The sequence below is a fragment of the Ciona robusta genome, chromosome 10, assembly GCF_009617815.1.
Source record: "Ciona robusta chromosome 10, ASM961781v2".
Taxonomy (NCBI): Eukaryota; Metazoa; Chordata; class Ascidiacea; order Phlebobranchia; family Cionidae; genus Ciona; species Ciona robusta.
Window position 1 is genome coordinate 3306564 of NC_143244.1, and position 19588 is coordinate 3326151.

The 19588-nt window shown below is 32.2% G+C and overlaps 3 protein-coding genes across 6 annotated transcripts; 2 read left to right on the forward strand and 1 right to left on the reverse strand.

The window, feature by feature from the left end:
* Positions 1 to 444: 444 nt before the first annotated feature.
* LOC149729595 (N-acylneuraminate cytidylyltransferase-like) lies at positions 445 to 3672 on the forward strand. Of its 2 annotated transcripts, none has more exons than XM_089887373.1 (6): positions 445 to 973; positions 1029 to 1174; positions 1882 to 2034; positions 2633 to 2794; positions 2989 to 3083; positions 3393 to 3672. In XM_089887373.1, exons 1-5 carry the CDS (start codon positions 816 to 818, stop codon positions 3033 to 3035), a joined length of 666 nt encoding a protein of 221 aa, XP_089743499.1. In that variant the 5' UTR covers positions 445 to 815; the 3' UTR covers positions 3036 to 3083; positions 3393 to 3672. The 2 variants fall into 2 exon arrangements, with proteins under 2 accessions (XP_089743499.1, XP_089743498.1); XM_089887372.1 differs by having other exon boundaries at positions 453 to 973; positions 2633 to 2763.
* A 365-nt stretch (positions 3673 to 4037) lies between these two features.
* On the reverse strand, positions 4038 to 18771 carry LOC149729596 (uncharacterized). 3 transcript variants are annotated; one of them, XM_089887369.1, is made up of 23 exons: positions 18614 to 18771; positions 17787 to 17887; positions 17486 to 17552; positions 16914 to 17014; positions 16335 to 16406; positions 15835 to 16063; positions 15503 to 15556; positions 15101 to 15348; positions 14644 to 14780; positions 13504 to 13743; positions 13240 to 13398; positions 12999 to 13113; positions 12528 to 12678; positions 12038 to 12171; positions 11540 to 11746; positions 11037 to 11153; positions 10641 to 10778; positions 10383 to 10478; positions 10083 to 10181; positions 9754 to 9844; positions 5402 to 5454; positions 5032 to 5100; positions 4038 to 4351 (listed from the first exon to the last, which is right to left on the reverse strand). In XM_089887369.1, exons 1-23 carry the CDS (start codon positions 18663 to 18665, stop codon positions 4262 to 4264), a joined length of 2820 nt encoding a protein of 939 aa, XP_089743495.1. In that variant the 5' UTR covers positions 18666 to 18771; the 3' UTR covers positions 4038 to 4261. The 3 variants fall into 3 exon arrangements, with proteins under 3 accessions (XP_089743495.1, XP_089743493.1, XP_089743494.1); XM_089887367.1 differs by having other exon boundaries at positions 9754 to 9874; XM_089887368.1 differs by having other exon boundaries at positions 9754 to 9874; positions 16914 to 17010; positions 17485 to 17552.
* Positions 5738 to 9535, forward strand: LOC149729597 (uncharacterized). The gene is made up of 8 exons (XM_089887370.1): positions 5738 to 5906; positions 6291 to 6364; positions 6428 to 6549; positions 6633 to 6849; positions 7083 to 7238; positions 8444 to 8577; positions 8987 to 9133; positions 9320 to 9535. The coding sequence occupies exons 1-8, from the start codon at positions 5792 to 5794 to the stop codon at positions 9402 to 9404; spliced, it is 1050 nt and encodes a 349-aa protein (XP_089743496.1). The 5' UTR covers positions 5738 to 5791; the 3' UTR covers positions 9405 to 9535.
* Positions 18772 to 19588: the final 817 nt, after the last annotated feature.

The following is a 19588-nucleotide window of genomic DNA, read 5'->3' on the forward strand; positions in this document are numbered from 1 at the left end:
GACATAACGTTTAAAAATAAATGGGTTCAAGGCTCATCATAATTGTGGGCGTATGTGTCCTTGGGCAAGACACTTAACGACAATTGCTCCAACCCAGTGGTCACTCATACGTTGTCCAATTTATCAGCCATGGATAAAATAATAATAACCACCCGCAAAGTAACATACATGAACTCGTAACCTGACACGAGGTGTATGAACACCCGTGTTATAACAACCGAGGATAAAGCAAGTTACATTTATTCAAGTAGCCAAGAACTCGTACAGTAGTGGCAGTAATAATCTTCGAACTTTGTATCAATACGAATACGTGTTATGTATAGGTATTAAGTTTTATCCGAGTAGATCAATATGTATAGTAGGGTGAGGGAAATGGGACTCCTTTTTATTCTATTTTCTCGTCTCATTTCGGAACAAACAAAGAATATTTAAAGAATTATAAAACCGTATTCACACGACTCCCATAGACCGTTGTTAAATGTTTAAAACTGTATCAGGATATTGGGATATTATGTGCGAAAAGTGTTCCGTCTTTCCCCACCCTTCTATATGATTGTTTTAGTAAATATTCTGAACCACGCAGTAATTTGGTATTTACAGACATGCATCGCACAACGGTTAATACTTGTAGTCGCTTATTAATTCAATATTTACAGTTAAATAATTAACTTGTTAACTGCACAACATGCGCTGCCTCGACGGGTAGTAAACTGGAGTAGATTAGTGTGTTGAAAAAAAAATGCCAAGCAGATAAGAAAAGTATACCGTCTACGTTTCTTTTATTTTAAATAAGTCAACCTGTCTACAGTTAAACTATGGAACACTCGAATTCAGCCATTAACCATTTAGCAGCATTAATATTGGCAAGAGGAGGCAGCAAAGGCATTCCAATGAAAAACATTGTCAACGTTGGTGGTCTTCCTTTGATTTGCTGGGTGCTCAGAGCCGCAGTAGACAGCAATGCGTTTGATAGGTTCCTAAAACTTTTCAGTTTTTATGTGTTGTAGTTTTAACTTTTTTGATTTCAGTATCTGGGTCTCTACCGACAGCGATGAGGTTGCAGAAGTTGCAAGTTCATATGAAGTGGTGAAAATTCACCGACGGTCAGACGAAGTTTCTAAAGATAACACCTCGTCGATAGAAAGCACGCAAGAGTTTCTTGATTATCATCCTGGTAAGGTTTGGAAATAAGGCTACCCAGTATAAAAATAAGGAAATATTTGACAATTTTTCGCATATCTTCTGAGTTTTGTTTTTTTTCGCAAATATCAAAGTAAACGCGAAAAAAAATGAATTGATATAGTAGGGGCGGGATGGCTCACTTATTTATACTTTTCTTTATTTCATGATAAAACATGATATTATTCGATAGTATATTCGCTGCTCTATACCAAGTACGCGCCAAACAATTAATGTACTCCCGCAATGGTACCAGTGAGGAGCCTTAAACCAATTACCCCACTTTGTAGCGTTGTAAAAACGTTGTTTAGTCCCATATTACCCCACTTTGTAGCGTTGTAAAACTCACATATTTAACATGGTTTTGTATGGAAAATAAGTTTTAAATTCAGTCATTTGTACTTGGAGATAATTTATTAAAAGTGGCTTGTACAAAAAACAGTATAGCAGTAACAAATTTCTGGCAAAAGTATAAACTTTATTAAAAGTTGAATTTGTAAAATTACACCTGTTGTGCAAACCGCTAAATAACTGTTTGTGTGTTTTAATGTATTACCTTGGCGTGTTGTGAATAAATAAAGGTGATATATGGTACTAATTCATGGTATTTATACTTCCGAATCATTATATAGTTTGATTTTCAAAATTCCAAGCAATATGTGCATATAAGTATTATTTTACTCCACCTTACTACATACACAGAGATTGATGCGATAGGATTGTTACAAGCTACCACGCCATGTATACAACCAAGCCAACTACTATCTGCTGCTGAAATGATAAAATTTGGTGGATTTGATTCCGTTTTTTCGGTTGTTAGACGACATTTCTTTAGGTGGAAAGAAGTCAAACAAGGTGAAGATGGTTACAGATCGCTAAACTTTAAATAAATGTAGAGTAGGGTGGGGAAGATGGTTATCGTTAGCACAAACGTGTTTTAACAATCAACAACGCTTGCTTAGAGGAAACGGTTGTGCAGTATAGGGCGGGGGAAGATGGAACACTTTTTGTTTTCTCGTCCCATTCGGTATAGTAAAAACGAAGAATATTCAAAGAATTAGTAAACCGTATGCCTATGTCTCATAGACCGTCGTTAATTGTTTAAAACACAATCAGAATATTTGGATATTATGTGCTAAATGTGTCCCATCTTTCCCGCCCTACTATTTATATGTTCACCGGTTATTCTTTAACAATAACAAAAAGTAAGTGTAATTTTTCGGGATGTTTCTCAAATTGGAAAGCTAAATAAAATAATCTATAATTGACCTCTACTTACGACTCCCATTGACCGTTGATAGTTGTTTAAAACACGTTCAGGATATTTGTGTTTAAGGTGTCCCGTCTTCCCCCACTCTACTAGATTTTATGGCTGCCAGAAAAGTGTCTCTAGTTTTATCTTGATGAAAATTGTAATCATACCTCTATCAACCATTATTTTGCGACTTGCAAGGTGACGTCACACACCCATTAAACTTTGACCCATCACACCGACCAAGGAGACAGGATTGGGCAGGAGAGCTGTGCGAAAATGGTGGATTCTATTTTGCAAAAACTTCAGTTGTAAGGCAAGGATTATTCCAGGTTCGGTTTCGAGTTAAACTAAACTTCATCTGTAAGCGATTTTTTCTTTTGTTTCACCACATAAAGAAGTAAAACTTTTAAAAATGTTTTTATTAAATATGATGTGCGGTGATAGGCCATTCTTGAATTACCCCCAAGTACATTGTCATGCCGCTTTATTGCCCCTTGCCTGTTAATATATTATGAGTATGTTTACCTTAACTTGGTGTGCTTTTATTTATTTAGGGGGGGAGGACAGGTTACCAAGAAATGCCCCACGAACACAGTGTTGACATAGATACACCATTTGACCTCGTCGTTGCTGATTACGTGATAAATAAGTAAGTCGATAACTAAAAGATTGAATAACTTAATTATTGTTCAGTAGAGTGGAGAAAAGCGGGATATTTAGGCGCCCAAAAATAGACCCAAAGTATTCATAAATCAAAATTTAAAAGTGTGAGAATACTATTAAACAACCTCGTAACATTTTGTTTTGCTTAACATCAAAAGGGGCCAATAAAAGAAGTTTTTCTCACTTTACCCCAAGTCCCATTTTCTCCCTTACACTTTAGTAGCTTAGTTTAATTCAAATAGATTTTTGCATAAAGTTCTAGCAATGCTAAAATAAACTTTATTTTATTATACAGATATGGATACAAAGGAAAGTGAAGTAAACAATTAAATAATATTACGGTTGGGAATACGATGAAATAAACACTGTTCAAATAATGTTATAATGTTACATATTTGCTTATACAATTCTCAACATTTTTACTAAAGTCAATATTTGTCTTAGTTTATTATTTTAAAACCCACACCTAAGAAATACTGGCTTTGTTTTGGTGAATGTGTGTTCGCATAATAGCAATGACTTGGTTGGATCAGTTGTTGAGTTCCTTACATATTATGAATATACTTTAACATGAAGCAAGTGTGGTGTTAGTTGATTGAATATGTTTGGTTTAGGTTTGCTAGAAAGATGTTAACGCAGTCTGATTATCATTATGAATATTTTATGACAAATCGGTTTTCATTGAATTTAATAGCCTTTATAACTGGCATTTTCCTACACATTTTATTCATATCATGTTTTACAACTGTTGTTTTGCTGCGAATTCCTTTCTCTTTGTTCTTATATTATTTTATCTATGATAATTACCGAGTTTTAAATTTTAATATTTTACATGAGGTGTTATATATATATATACAGCCATGCCAAACATATTTACCGCATATTAAAAATACCCTTCTGCCAGGCAGCTGTATAATCTTATCCAACCGTACATGGAAAATGAAACAAAAATGGAATCGCTTTTATTTTCATTTGAAACATTACTTTTAAAACCTGTACCAGTTGGCACATTACCATGTTACAAGTTTGCAACTTAATGTTAATAGCAATGAAGTGAAACATTTGTAACTTAAGCACAAATTAGTTGTAAATGTTTGGGTTTCATCATATTGGACTCCGATAGAATATTTCTAGCATGATTGTACAGGAAAACATTTACTTTATTCACTTTTCACTTTCTAACTTTTTAATGAGTTCTTTTCTTTGTTGTTCTAAATCATCATCACTATCTTCAGTATGGGAGGGGTAACTTTCCTGTGACAACCAAATTTAGGAATATTATTTTTGGTTTAAAGCTGTAAGATGCCATTAAGGGTGCATGTGTCCTTGGGCAAGACACTTAACGGGAATTACTTCAACCTAGTGGTCACTATTGGGTTGTCTAAATTATTTAACATATATACATAAAAAAATAGAAAAACTACAAAAAAATAAGCACCCAGAAAGTAACATACATGGTAACTCGTAAGCTGGTACGAGGTGTATGAAACATAACACCCGTGTTATAACAACCATCGTTTTCCGTCCAAGTGAGGATAAAGTAAGTTACATTCATTTAAGATTGAAGATTTAATTTAAAGTTAAAAATTATTAATTCTGTTCTTAAATAAGTTTTCACATTTGTTTTCTTTATATACAATTTCCAGACAAAAGCAAATTAAAATAAATGGGATCTGTTTTATTATAAGTGGTGTTATTTAATGCAATGTAATAGGAGATATTTTCACTGATCAACCGAAGCCAGTCACAAGTAAAATGTTGGTACCATGCAGATTAACCTAACAACCAATAAAACTAAAACTACAGAAAAAAGTCTGGTCCACATTTGAGATGTACAGGCATATCTGTTGCAATTTTAAAACCACTGTCGTGTATTAGTATTGAAGCAATCTACTTCACTTAAGTTACTTGACTAACTCAAACATTAAGTCTACCTTTTCCTTCTTTTTTTTCTTTTTTTCCTGACTGGATTTTTTTGATTTCTTTTCTTGATCAGGTGCCGGCTGTATGGATAACAACATTCAACGTACAGTATAAACACATAAAAAATTATCTTTTCACTGTGTTTGCTAGCTTTAAATTTTAAAAGGCAAATTTTTAACAATAATTAATTCATAAGGTATCTCAACAATTGCCAATTTGCAATTGAATTCTCCCAACAATTTGAATTAATATGGTTTTCATTGTTGGAATCAAAGAGATTTATAAACTTTGTTATTTATATTATGGGGACATAGGGTTATATCTCAGTTACAGTGGTAAATAATAAGGTGTTTAAATGAATGCAGAAAATAGTAAACTCACAGATTTGTTGTGGCGTTTCTTTGATTTCTTTTTGTGTTTACGTGATTTTCGTTCTGTAAAAAATAAAATATTAAAGAAAGAATCTGTGTTTCAAGTTAAATTAACAATGAGATTTAATTTTAAAATAAATATCTTAACACATCTGCATATTAACTAATCTGTAATGCCAAGTGGAAGGATCTATACCCCTTGCTAACCAAGCATGTAATTAATTCGTTACACTCTTACATATTACTATAATCTGTGCATTTTCTCTTGACTTAAATATATGCCAGTTAGAGGCACAGACAGTTTAGAATATGTGTGTGTCTGCAATATATAATGAGATAACGAATAGAAACACAAGTTAGAAAAATAACTGTAGTAGTGAAGTTAAAGGTATACAGCACAATGGCAGTAGCAGGACAGCCAGGTGAAAATATAATGAAGAAATATATTTTACTAATTACAACGCTTGTTATATTAAACCTTATGTTAATAAATGTTGTCACTATGAAACAAAAAGGTAATTTAATGAAATTTAAACAGTTACTACATTAATGTAATGGAGTATGATTATAAAATTGCATTAGTGTAAAAAACATAGGCAACTTATTAAGTGTTTAAAGAATATATTTAATATGTGAATTTTCCATACACATTTTAGTTTAACAGTCTGTATATCATTTTTATATCATGTATATAAAATTTTATATATATATAATACTATAAATGCATGAAGTATAAATATACACTTTACAGGGTAGTTTGACCAAAATATAGATAAAGAAAACGTTAGAACATTTAAAAGTAGTTAGCGAATCAATATTGTCACAAAAGTTATTTTATATTCACACATTTGGCCTGGCAGCCCAAGTTCATATATGTTGTTAATGTAATTATTTGACAGATCCTTCGTACAAAAATAATACAAACGAAGGAAATGGGAAAGTGAGAATGAAATTAATGCAAAACAATGTTGAGGTAAGATAGATTTAACTTTCCAACAATTAAAACATATAATATATATATTGCAATATTTTTTAGTCTAAAAGAGGATTAAAGAGCATAATACAACCAAGCAATGACTTTGTTGGCAGCAAGCTGAGTTTTAAAATAACACCCCAAAATATTTTACATCAAATTATGCAGAATTGCACAGATACAAGGTAAACACAATTTTCTGATATGTTGTTTTTTGTTTATGATAGGTTAAATCTTTTAATGAATAAATGAATTTTTACAATTACAGATACAAAGTTCCAAATGTGGTTCATTATATTTGGTTTGGTTGTAAAAGAGAATTTAATTTCTACCACTACCTAAGTATTATGAGCGTGCTACACAACATGCGACCATGTGCTGTGGTCGTTCATGCAGATTGTGAACCAAACAATTATTGGTGGAACGAATTAATTTCCAAAAGATTTGATAATTTTTATCTTGTGCATCAAGAAGCACCAAATAAGGTGATATAAATATATGATCAAAATGTAAGAAGTGGCGCAGCCAGGGGGGTCGTGACCCCCTCCCCCTTTTAAACAAAATAAACAATTTTTTTTAAATTAAAAAAAAATGTGTTTTTATAATTTTTTTGATTAACTCCCCCCCCCCTTAAGGTATAGTATAGTTGTAAAATCAGGCAGACCTCAGTCGAATTAAGCAATATTTACCACAGCCTTAACTATCCTTATTTTTCTAGATATTCAACCACACTATATCGAGGGTTGAACACAAATCTGATGTTGTTAGATTGGAGATACTTATTAGATGGGGAGGAATTTATTTCGATGACACGGTGTTGGCCATAAAGTCATTTAATCAATTAAGAAACTATTCCGTGGTTTTCCCATTTCAGGTAAAAAATCAACTTAATTGTAAAAAAACAATTTTTATTTGCCAACCAAAGGGGAGTTTCTAGTTCTAGATCTTTGTTTTTAAAATATTTACTTAGAGAACTAAATATATTTTACATAAATAAGACATTGGAACATTGCTTGGAAAACAAGTTTACGAAAATAATTGGAGTTCAAGTTGTTCTAACAAACTTAAATTTAAACTATTTGGATTTTGGGAGGACCAACTTTAAGACCATTTATTTTGGCAAACAGATCAACCATTTATACTAAGACCATTTATTTTGGCAAACAGATTAACCATTTATACTAAGACCATTTATTTTGGCAAACAGATCAACCATTTATACTAAGACCATTTATTTTAGCAAACAGATCAACCATTTATACTAAGACCATTTATTTTAGCAAACAGATCAACCATTTATACTAAGACCATTTATTTTAGCAAACAGATCAACCATTTATACTAAGACCATTTATTTTAGCAAACAGATCAACCATTTATACTAAGACCATTTATTTTAGCAAACAGATCAACCATTTATACTAAGACCATTTATTTTAGCAAACAGATCAACCATTTATACTAAGACCATTTATTTTAGCAAACAGATCAACCATTTATACTAAGACCATTTATTTTGGCAAACAGATTAACCATTTATACTAAGACCATTTATTTTGGCAAACAGATCAACCATTTATACTAAGACCATTTATTTTAGCAAACAGATCAACCATTTATACTAAGACCATTTATTTTAGCAAACAGATCAACCATTTATACTAAGACCATTTATTTTAGCAAACAGATCAACCATTTATACTAAGACCATTTATTTTAGCAAACAGATCAACCATTTATACTAAGACCATTTATTTTGGCAAACAGATTAACCATTTATACTAAGACCATTTATTTTGGCAAACAGATCAACCATTTATACTAAGACCATTTATTTTAGCAAACAGATCAACCATTTATACTAAGACCATTTATTTTAGCAAACAGATCAACCATTTATACTAAGAGCATTTATTTTAGCAAACAGATCAACCATTTATACTAAGACCATTTATTTTAGCAAACAGATCAACCATTTATACTAAGACCATTTATTTTAGCAAACAGATCAACCATTTATACTAAGAGCGCCCAAAACTCCTGATTAATCTGATCTAACAAAGTTGTTTTAAACCTCAGGAAAAGGGAATTTTGAACAATGGTGTAATAATTAGTGAAAAAAATTCCACTTTTTTACAAACGTTATACCACGAAAGTTACACACATTACAAGAAGTCAGCGTGGGCATACAACTCGTGTAGATATCCATGGATGTAAGTTACAACCTTGTCGTAATAACTTAAACATCATTTTGTTTGGTATACACATTCTTCATATACGTCCCTACTGTGGCATACTATTGGATTTTTTTCATATTTTGCAAAATTAATTTAACCTGAATGAATGTGGTAAGAACATTTGCCTCCCGGATGTAATGGGTTCAAGGCTAATCACTGCTGACAGACACTTAACGCCAATTACCTAAACCCAGTGGTCACTAATGGGTTGTCCAAATTATTAGCCAAATAAAAAAATAAAAAAATAATTACCCACAAAGTAATATGCATGGTAACTCGTAAGCTGGCATGCGGTGCATGAACACCTGTGAACTGTGACAACTGTCATTTTCTGGCCACACGAGGATAAAGTAAGTTACATTCATTCATCAAAATTATTTTACAGGTTATGGAAAAAACACCCTCAACTTGATTTACATGTTGAAATGAAATCATTCCAGCCACCATGGAATAAATGGAGAGAGGTGTTTTATGGAAACTATGAATGGAAGGATAAGTATGCCATACATTTGTACACAAAACAAATTAAAAGGTTGGTAAATATTCAAAACAGAAAAGGCATTTTTTCCTATTTTAGTTTCTTATTTTAAATTCTTATAGTTAGCAATGAGATTGTAGATTGTGTTAAATACAAAGATTAAAAAACAATACTGTGTCATTTGCTATGCAACTAGATATGAAATACCTGCAATAATATCAGAGTGTTTTTATTTTGCAGAAAAATTAACTATCCTGAAGCGATATTTACAATGAATTCAACGTTTGGTGAAATCTCAAGATTAACACTTTATCAAAATACATGATGAAAATCAAAGTTTTATTTCTTACACTTTCAACAACCAAAACTAATTGCGTTGTGCAAACTGAATAATTAACTTTGTTATTACAATGCCTTTGACAAGAGATCTTTAAAATAATATATGATCGCAAAACAGTCAAGATTTTTTTTTTAAATTATCCACCAATATCAAACCATTTTATAAATTGTAATAAACAGATACATTTTTAATGTCTTTATGCTATAAAACACCAAGTACCACAGATTATAAGAAGCTCTGTATTTAACTAACCCAAACAGCAACAAGTTTATTTTAACGAGCGACCACCGCTCTATTAAGTCAAGTCACATGATTATCATCCACAAAAACTCACCTGCATCTGAACTCGAGTCCGATGAAACAGATCTCGCTCTTTTCTTTTTTGAACTCTTCTGAGATTCAAAGTCATCATCAGATTCGGAATCCTGTAACAATTTATATAAGGAAAGATGAAGCTGCAGAAAAAACAACAAATTGTTTGGCATACCAATCTAGGTATTTTAAATGATTAGGAACATATATTTATAAGGCAAATTAAACTAAATTTAGTGTATGCTGAATACAAAACAATTGAATATTCCCACTTTACAGGGTTTAAGAAAATTTACACTTTTTAGGTAAACTTCGATTCTTGATGATTTAATCATATTGATAGAAACTTACCGATCGATTTCGTTTACTCGAATGCTTCTTTTTCTTTTTTTTCTTTTTATCTCGTAATTCTTTTTCGGCCTTTTCTTTTGCTGCTTTCTCTGCTTCAATCTAAATGGAAAAAATAATAAAAAATTTGTATAAAGTCTCTAAAGCACAATTCTTACTATGTTACAAATACAACAATAGTCTAAACTCTAAAGAAAACAATTTGTTAATCTAAATTACCATTGCATGTGGATCTTCACTAAACTAGAACTAAAAAAAACAGGACAAATGTGTGCAACTAATAATTATTTCAACAAAACTTACCACAATAAGTTCTTTATGTTCATTAAAAAGTCGAACACGATCCGCTTCTACAGTGACCGCTTTAAATGCTTCTTCATTTATAAAACGACTTCGACACTACATTTGCAAAAACTGTTATGTTTTTCCAGTAGAAAACACAGAATATTGCAACATAAAAACATTATAACACAGATACATTTACAATGAAACGTATGGATTTGAGCTAACAGGCAGGGTTGGCAATAACAAAAATGATGTTTCAAACATTTTACAACAAACCTGTTCCCACTCTGTAGTGACATCCAGTGGTGGAGCTGCATGTTTCAGCATGTTACGAAACGTTGCCTCGATTCTCTTCTGTTTACGGATTTCCTCTTTAAGTCTTTCCTTTTCTCGGGCTTCAGCTTTCTCTATAAACTAAAGTCAAAGTTACTTTAATGCGAAACCAGAAATCTTGAAGAAATCAATATTTAGGATTGCTAAAACTTTACAGACCTATAGATGTAGATCTAATAGATCTATCTGCATCACATCACATCAACAAATATTTTTAGAAACAAGATTTTTTATTCTACACAACGCACAACTAATTAGTCAAATATTTTTCCATCTAGATAATCTGACTGATATTATACAGTTGAGATAAACTAAACATCATCCATCAAAACAACTTACACTGTTAAATGCAAGTTTAATATTCCCAGCATCAAGTGTTGCAGCTCTTTTATCACCAGTAACAACAACTGCAAATGATTCAAATGTTGTTTTCATTCCAACTTCAAATCCTTGGTCCTGTACAATTTAAATTAAAATAATTCAATTTGTAAATGATTATAAAATATCTAGTAGGGCTGCATTTAATGTAAAATAAAACCTAATGTTAATTGATCAACCAAGTGGTCATTGTTGGCGAATCATATTATCATGCTACAGAATAAACAATTACTCATTTTGACTATGACAGTGAAGGTATTAAAATATTTTATTGAAAAGACGGAACTAGCGACAAAACAAAAGTTTGTTAAAAAAACGCTTACAGTTAAAAACAAATACTCAGTAATTTGTAGGCAGGTACAAGGTGTATATAGAAATGCATAGTGAGCAATACCAGTGTTGCAACTTTAGAATCCCACCCCATCATAAAATAAATCCATTCAAACCCTTTATGATAACCTCACCTTCAAAATATCTCGAATTATTTTCTTTTCATCATGAAACCTCGCTTTTAGGTCAATCACGTAAAACTTGAACAAATCGAGCGGTGTCGAACCTGGTTGTCCCAACATCTTGTTAAACGTTGGACAACTACTTATAGTTGGGTAAAGTTCCATCCAGGTTGACATTGAGTGAAGTTTTCCATCTTCATGTAAACTATCAAGCATCTCCTGCATGGTGGATACAAAGTTTGTATTAGGTTAAGTATTATTTTCACTGGATGCTTGCTTCTTTTTTACACTGCTTTGAATTAGTTTTGAGGGAATTTAAAATCTTCAAATCAAAGTTAAAGCATAAAGAAGTTGAGAATTGGGAGTTTGGGGTTACAAGTTAAATCTCTGTAATTTGAAAATCATTGTGCTTTGCCATTAAATAGCTGTTGGGATTCTTGGGAATTTAAAATGGACATTGAACCATTTGTATGCAACATATACTATCCTCCATATCCACAGAATACTTACAACAAACTTTTGTCTGTGTTTTCGAAATACTCGCTTTTCTAAAGTTTTTTTCCGATCCTGTTTCTCCTTGTCTTCTTTCTCATAATCCTTGATGACTTCTTCAAAGCAAATAAGAGCGTCCTCCTTGTCCATATCTTGAAAATGTAATCTTTAAAACTAATGGAAAGTGGAAACGCATTCTACTCTTAATATGTACGGATGGGAAATGATTATCCCATACCCAAATAAATGTCTATATTAAAAGTTATCAGGGAAATATATTAATTGATGCAGAAACAGAAAGAAAATAAGTGAGAGTAAAGCAAAACCAGTTGATCCAACAACTAGGTGAAAAAAAAGTTGTTTTTTTAATCTTTGTCTAAGATTTTTTTTTATTACAATACCATTATAATACTCATGTCATGAGTGCGACCCAGGCGTTAAGAAGCAACATTCAATCTTCTGTTTCACAATCCCAACATCCTATGTTTTATTAAGTTACAAAACATACTTTGTAAATCTTCATCTTCTGCAAACAGATTATTATCCATCAGCATTTGTTGACATTCTGACCAAGTAGTCCGATATGTTAACTTTTTCAATGATAACAAAATATGACGAAGTTGTTTCATATTTCGTCGACGAAGTTCTTTTGCTTCTTCCTGTAAAAAATTTCACACAAGATATAAACATATGGTCAATCTTTTTTTTTTACCTTTCTCTTTTATGTGGAAGATGTCTTTGCCAAAAACTTAACTAACATTTTACTACAGTTAATAATAGGTTTATAATACAAATAAACAGTCTTACTGTATTTGAAATAATCAGACGTGACTAAAATTCAAGAAAGCTAAAACCTAAGCAAAGTATGGTTAATGTAAGCAACAACACATTTTAAACACCGTTTTGTGTACACTTTATTACTTATTTCTTCAGTCAATTTAAATAGCCTCAATATTTAAAAAACAAAAAATAAGCAAACCTTTTCTTTCTTGGCAAGATAAAAAACAACATCCTCAAATATTTCTTTTCTGTCTCGTTCAAGAACAGATTTCCAAGCGGAATTATCGGCAAACATTTTATCAGCGGCTCGGTAACTAAAATATATTTTTTAGTGTAGTTAAGAACCCCATGTTATAAAAGTGTACATACTAGAAATGAAATTATATTTCTAACCTAACAGGTGTATAAAAGTCCTTATATCTAAAGGAATATTAATTTACCGGACTGAACTTGACATTTTTGGATGAGTTTCCAAGAATTTCTGATATTTTTCTTTATTTTCTTTTGTTCTTATTCTTTCTTCTTCTTTTTCTTCTTTACCACGTTGTGTTTTATATTCGTTAAATGCTTGCTTCTTTTCACTTAACTTCTTCAGTGCACTGGAAGAGGAAATTTATTTCAAAAAAGTCAAACTAAAAAGTTTCAGGTCAATCAAAGTGCTTCTCCCACGACTCTGATTGATTTAAAGATGAAAATGAACTCACGAGTAACGAGGGTCAGATACGATAACTTTCATGGCTTGTTCCCATGAGGATGCAGCAGGAACCTTCTTCTCACGGAGCGCATCTTTAAACGCAGCTTTTGCTTCTTCCTTCGTTCCCCACTCCTGTTTATCTTCTTTCACCGTCACTTTCTCCTGTTTGCTCTCCTCCATCTCATCCTTCTTCCCATCTTCTTCTTGCTTCTCCTTCCCACTCTCATCTTCATCTTCCTCCTCCTCAGAACTACAACAACATCACACGGAGCATAAAATGGATGGAGGGAGACATAAGACACAGATTCACACAAAAACAAACCAACTTACCAGAGTTGAATGCGCCTCCGTCGGAGTAATTTGGATAACAAATCAAATTTACCATGAATTGATGTAACATCATCGAGATTATGTAAACAGAGTATCATACATAGGACTCCAGAAGAATTTAGTTATAAATTTAACATTAAAATTTTGTTCACCTGAAGTACACTAACTATTCAACCAAATACTTTTAAGCCTATTTTTTAGTATAGGCCTACATAAGTTTTAAAACAAGGTAAATCTTTAACTGGAAATAAATAATGAGTTGTTTTTAAATAACTAGGGAACAAACCCAACTTAATTCAATATTGGTGCTGCTACACTTAAATAAAAATGCGCAAATATAAGAGTTAAACTGAAACATGAAAAAAGTTAGGCATAACAAAATTCTAAATGAACATTTCTACAAAGCAAAATACTTAAAATGCTTTGTAATACGTTTTAATAAAAAAAAAGTTTACACACAACTTTTAAACAGCTCTAAAAGTGAGCTTGTGTTATTTTAACAGACATACACTACCAATCCAAAACTAATACTATTTTATTAATACTAAATGTGCAAAAATTTAAATAAAAATTTACTGCCCTGTCAACCAATAAAGATATAAATCTATGATTGAAATTGTTTGGTTAAAAATTATGATAGTTATTCAACATACCAAGTGTAGAGTTGCGTGCTGCCAGAATGCAGAGTCTTGCTTAGTTTATTAAAGGCTCCAAGAACTTAATAGTGGAGCTGGCAAACATGGTTCACACAGTAATATTCTTACATTTTCAAACATATACCAAGCTATTTATGTTTCACCATATCATACTATCAACAAACCTGGATTGTTGTTTCTTCTCTTGTTTTTGCTTCTTTTTCTTTGCCTTCTTCGCTTGTTTGTTTTGTTGAGCAAGCATCTGCATTTGCCTCTGCATAATTAGCTGTTGTTGCATCATCATTTGCATGGGGTCCATCATCTGTGTCAACACATTCACAAATATTAAAATCTTCATCAAAACTTTAATAAAAACTTAAATATAAAAAAGAAACAAAATAAAACAGCCCGGTGGTTCTATTAAACAAAAATGTCTTAAACTTTCTATAGCAACAACTTATCTGAATCCTATGGGTCTGTAGGCAGTATCACAATTCACAACACATGCTTAAACTTTTTTATATGAACTCATGTGTGCTATGACACACTTGTAACTCGTGTGTCTCTAAAATTCGTAATTAAAATGATATCATGTCTGTCAGGCCAGTTTAAGAAACCATATAATGAGCTGAAATAACTTACAGGCATTCCACTGTTGGGCATTCCCATTGGCCCCATAGGTCCTCCTTGCATATTTCCCATCATGGGGCCAGGAAAGCCAGAACCTGGTTGAGCTGAACCTCCAGGAGCCATGTTGTTTGGGTTCATGCTTGGTGGAACTCCAGGTGGAATTATCCCAGGCGGAAGCGATTTGTCAACATTTATAGGATTTCCATCTCCATCAAGCATTCCATCCACATTAGTGTTTTGTGAGTTTGGGTCCAGGTTTCCTTTAAAACAAACACTATTCAGAAAAACAATACTTATAAAGATAAACATAGGTAAATCATCAATAAAATCAATTACAACAGAAGGATAAATCATTTTTGGTTAAGTTATAAAATTGTTAACCAGTGTACACATATTTTAAATTTAATAACAAACCTTTAACTTCTGCTTTAAAACTTTTCTGTTCTTCTTCAAACTTAGCAATTTTTTCTATTAGAATACCAAGTTTTTTACTGAAGTTTGAAACAAAACTGCACAACATAGTTAACAAAAAAACAAACAAACAAACAGAAACAAACATAATATATACTTATTAAGTAATTTGAAAACAAAACAGTTTGTTCAAACAGTGTATCTAGTTTAACAATTAATCAAGGCATACAATTTCAATCATAAATTTCACACTTCAAAGGTTTCTGTTATTCTGTCTCTACTGCACCACACTCACTTATAAAAAGCATATTCCATATAAGTGGCAAACAAATTACCTTTTAAATCTTGCAGTTCTTTAGGTATTGTCCATACACTTGATTTAGTTTCAGAGTTATAGTAATAAGACTTCCCTGAATCTGCAGTGAATTCCTTCCATGCACACTTGGATAGCATGACCTCAGCCTCTGTTTTTAATTCTTCTGGTTTTTCCCACTTGGATTGCTTGGTCTGTACGTTGTAAAAATATTTCCTACCATCGGGCGCCGTGTGCTCGGTCCAGTCAGTCTGTAAAAATATTTATTTAAAATATTTTTTTGCTTAAAATCAAACACTTTTTTAAAAAACATATACAGTTTAAATCTGTTTTGCTTCTTAAAAACTATATTTTTATCATTTCTTGCTTTGATTGAAATTGTGTTTACTTTAAAAATAAAAAAGAAATTTTTAATGCAGATGAAAATTGTGAAAGTATATATATACACCAACAAAACATTTAACATACAAAATAACTTTATAACATGGTTACAACATTTTATATGAGAAAAAATAATTTTACCATTTTTCCATCTGCGCCAACCAATAAGGTTTGTTCATCTCCATTATTTTGTGGCATCATTCCACCTGGGGGCTACAAACAATGTTTCTGTTATCAAGAATAAAGGTAGTTCCGTATACTGGTACAACATAACTATATTTAGGTACAGCTATAAGTAGTACAAACAATAACATATTTGATGCCAAACAAGAAAAAGGACAAAAAAAAGGTTTTTTTTTCAAGTTGGGATACTTAGCTAAGCTTTGTGTATTGCAGATCAGCAGATGTGTCTGATATTGTAGATATTCATAGAATTATAGACATAGGTGTTTAGGTTTTATATATATGCCTTGGACTTCAAGTTACAACAAAAATAAATAGCAAAAAGTAACATATGCTGCTGCAATTAAAGTTCTAATTTGACCACCATCCCACAGTGAGTATGTTAATAAATCTTGAAAAATTCAATGATTATTACAACAAAATAACCATTCTATTAAATACTATGCAACGTGATTTACTTTACTAGATGGATGATATAAACCAGCTAGTTATTTTTTTCCAATAAAATATGATTTATTGACATAACCTATTCCTTACCCCCATCATATTCATTCCCGGTGGTCCCATGCCATTAGGAGGTCCCATACCACCCATCATACCTGGGGGTCCAGATGGCATTCCCATCCCTTGTCCGCCACCTGTTTATACATAAATGATGTACAAAAAATATGCGTGTCATGTCATAAGATATATTTCCATAATTTATCATATTACATTACAGACTACACAGTACTAGGATTTTTTGTACCTTGTTTTATAGGAATTTGATTATCTGTTTGTCTGCCAAAGTGGCTGTGTGAAAACATAGTGCAAAACACATAGATGATTTAAATTATATATATATATATATGCATCTTTATTGAATACCAGGCTTTGCAGATTTAAGAGCAATGATCATTTCACAAGCCATCTGGTTGATCTGCATGTTATCAACCATTCTATATTTCACTCAATTGCTGTCCTTGATTAATTGGACCACTGTTTCACATTAGAAAACTTTATCACTAACTTCTGCTTATTTAGAGAATGTCACTATTTTTTAGACCAGATAAGGTGTCCTGCAAATCAAGTACATTTGTAATATATATATATATATATAATTTACTAACCAGGTCCCATAGGTCCGGGTCCTCCCATCATTGGCATTCTCGGTGGTCCATGTCTCCACGGCGGCAACTAACGTTATTACAAACAAATAAAGTTTCGGTTTACCATTAAATAAGCCACACAAATAAATGTCTTGAAAATAAAACAATCTCTTATCCGATAAACTCTTTAAAAAATAAAAAAGATACATTATTTTATACAGTAATAAATCATATACAAAAGGAATTAAAAGGCTCTGCATTAAATTAAAAAAAAATAATAAGCCTAACTTTTTGTCATAAAAGTGGTCTAAATGAGACTTACACCATGAGGTCCATGCCCAGGTCCGCCTGGTCCACTCGGGCCACCTGGACCACCAGGCCCAAAAGATGGTCTCATACCACGTGGAGGAAACCTCATCGGTCCTAAAAGTATCAATGTTCAAATAAACAAAACTATTTCGTAACAAACATTTTGACTGGCTAAGAAAATCATTGTAAATATAAAGCAGTGCTACTTTCGGAACATATCTAGGTTGTTTATTACAGCCTGTTTAACAACAAATTACTTTTTTTTACATGCACCATGAGAATTCAGTGCCAAGTTTCAAATTCTGCCAAAAAAAATCATTTTCGGTTAATCGCCACATGTATACAAAGACAGGCATGTTAACCACTTTGCCACAGCACCGGAATTCTACATCTGACAACACTGGGTCACATTTTGACACAATGTATATATAAAATAACAGTAACATATTTTTGTATGCATCCCAAACTATGTCAATACGTTCTCAGAGGACAGTTTGCTATTTCTTCGACTTTCATATTAATTAGCATAATAATTAATACATTGTAAAAAAATCATTCAAATTAACCAGATATATCAGGGTACCTAATAAAACTACAGGTTGCAAACGGTTGCGCGCGGTTGCAGATATTTTGGTTATTTCGAACGAATTTGACATCTATTGGACGTGACTGCGTAGCGTTTCTGGTCGAAATAACCAAAATATCTGCAACCGCGTGCAACCTGTAGTAATATTTCATGCCCAAAACACCTTTTTAATTTAAGTTTGAAAGAAATATAACAGACTAGTGACTCAATTTAGAAAAGTAATTAATATGTGCAAAAATCAGAAACCAACTTACCATCCGATCCAGGTCCCATTCCAAACCCATTTGACTGTCTTGGTCCAGACATTAATACATGTGCAGTGTATATATAAGTTGTTTATAGACAATTAGTCACCTACAATATACGCTTAAGTGAACGTTAGTGAGCATGCGGTATTAACACGATCTAAGATAGTACATGAAATAAAAACAATCCAAAAATATTCTGACAAAGGTTCGCAGCGCGAACATTCTAATTCGCAGACTCCTGTGGCACCACAGGCACAGAGAAAGCACAACGCACATCTATCCCATACCAACTTTGAGTTTTCCTAGTCTGATGTTCGGGAAACTTTATCAAAAATGGATGAGACGTGAGTTTGGAAATACCCAGAGCCATAGAAATACCCAAGTACAAGTAGAACAACCTATTGTTAATAATAATAATATAATAATAATAACTTTTATTTGTCTCTTCGATTACAGTAGCGAAGATTTAGAAATGTTTCAAACGAAAAGACAGGATATAGCGACAAAACAACAGTTGTTAAAACACGCTTACAGTTAAAAACATATTTACATTTAGTTGGAAGAAAATAAGCGTGGTCGCTACACCTAACGGACAAACGAGCCATTTATTTTAATTAAGTTAAACTTCTAATAGAAACAAAAGTGTGCGTAAAGACACGACCCGTACAATGGGAGGAGTCGGCTTTAAAGAGAATTGACCCAAAGATTGGGCCCTGATGGAAAAACAAAACCCCCAAAAAGAAATTCCACCAATAGTTCACAGTGAACAGTTTCAGGGGCACACTTGTAAATTGCAGAAGGAGTGCATTACTGTAATACACAAGAAATTCAATATGAGAATGAATACGAGAAAAAATAAACATGTAGAAAGAAAGATATGTACAAAAGATGCAGCAATGTTAATCAATGACTTGTGGATGAGGTGCTTGGTTGATGAAATGTTGTTTGTTACGTAAAATAAAGATTGAACGCCAGTTTTTG

Coding starts and splice junctions, on each gene's coding strand:
- LOC149729595 (XM_089887372.1), top strand. CDS start 816: ATGGAACACTCGAATTCAGCCATTAACCATTTAGCAGCATTAATATTG. Junction 974..1,028: donor GACAGCAATGCGTTTGATAG/GTTCCTAAAACT, acceptor TTTTGATTTCAG/TATCTGGGTCTCTACCGACA. Junction 1,175..1,881: donor GTTTCTTGATTATCATCCTG/GTAAGGTTTGGA, acceptor CTACATACACAG/AGATTGATGCGATAGGATTG.
- LOC149729597 (XM_089887370.1), top strand. CDS start 5,792: ATGGCAGTAGCAGGACAGCCAGGTGAAAATATAATGAAGAAATATATT. Junction 5,907..6,290: donor TGTCACTATGAAACAAAAAG/GTAATTTAATGA, acceptor ATTATTTGACAG/ATCCTTCGTACAAAAATAAT. Junction 6,365..6,427: donor TAATGCAAAACAATGTTGAG/GTAAGATAGATT, acceptor AATATTTTTTAG/TCTAAAAGAGGATTAAAGAG.
- LOC149729596 (XM_089887367.1), bottom strand. CDS start 18,665: ATGTCTGGACCAAGACAGTCAAATGGGTTTGGAATGGGACCTGGATCG. Junction 16,064..16,334: donor TTGGCGCAGATGGAAAAATG/GTAAAATTATTT, acceptor ATATTTTTACAG/ACTGACTGGACCGAGCACAC. Junction 9,875..10,082: donor CGAGTAAACGAAATCGATCG/GTAAGTTTCTAT, acceptor TTTTTTCTGCAG/CTTCATCTTTCCTTATATAA.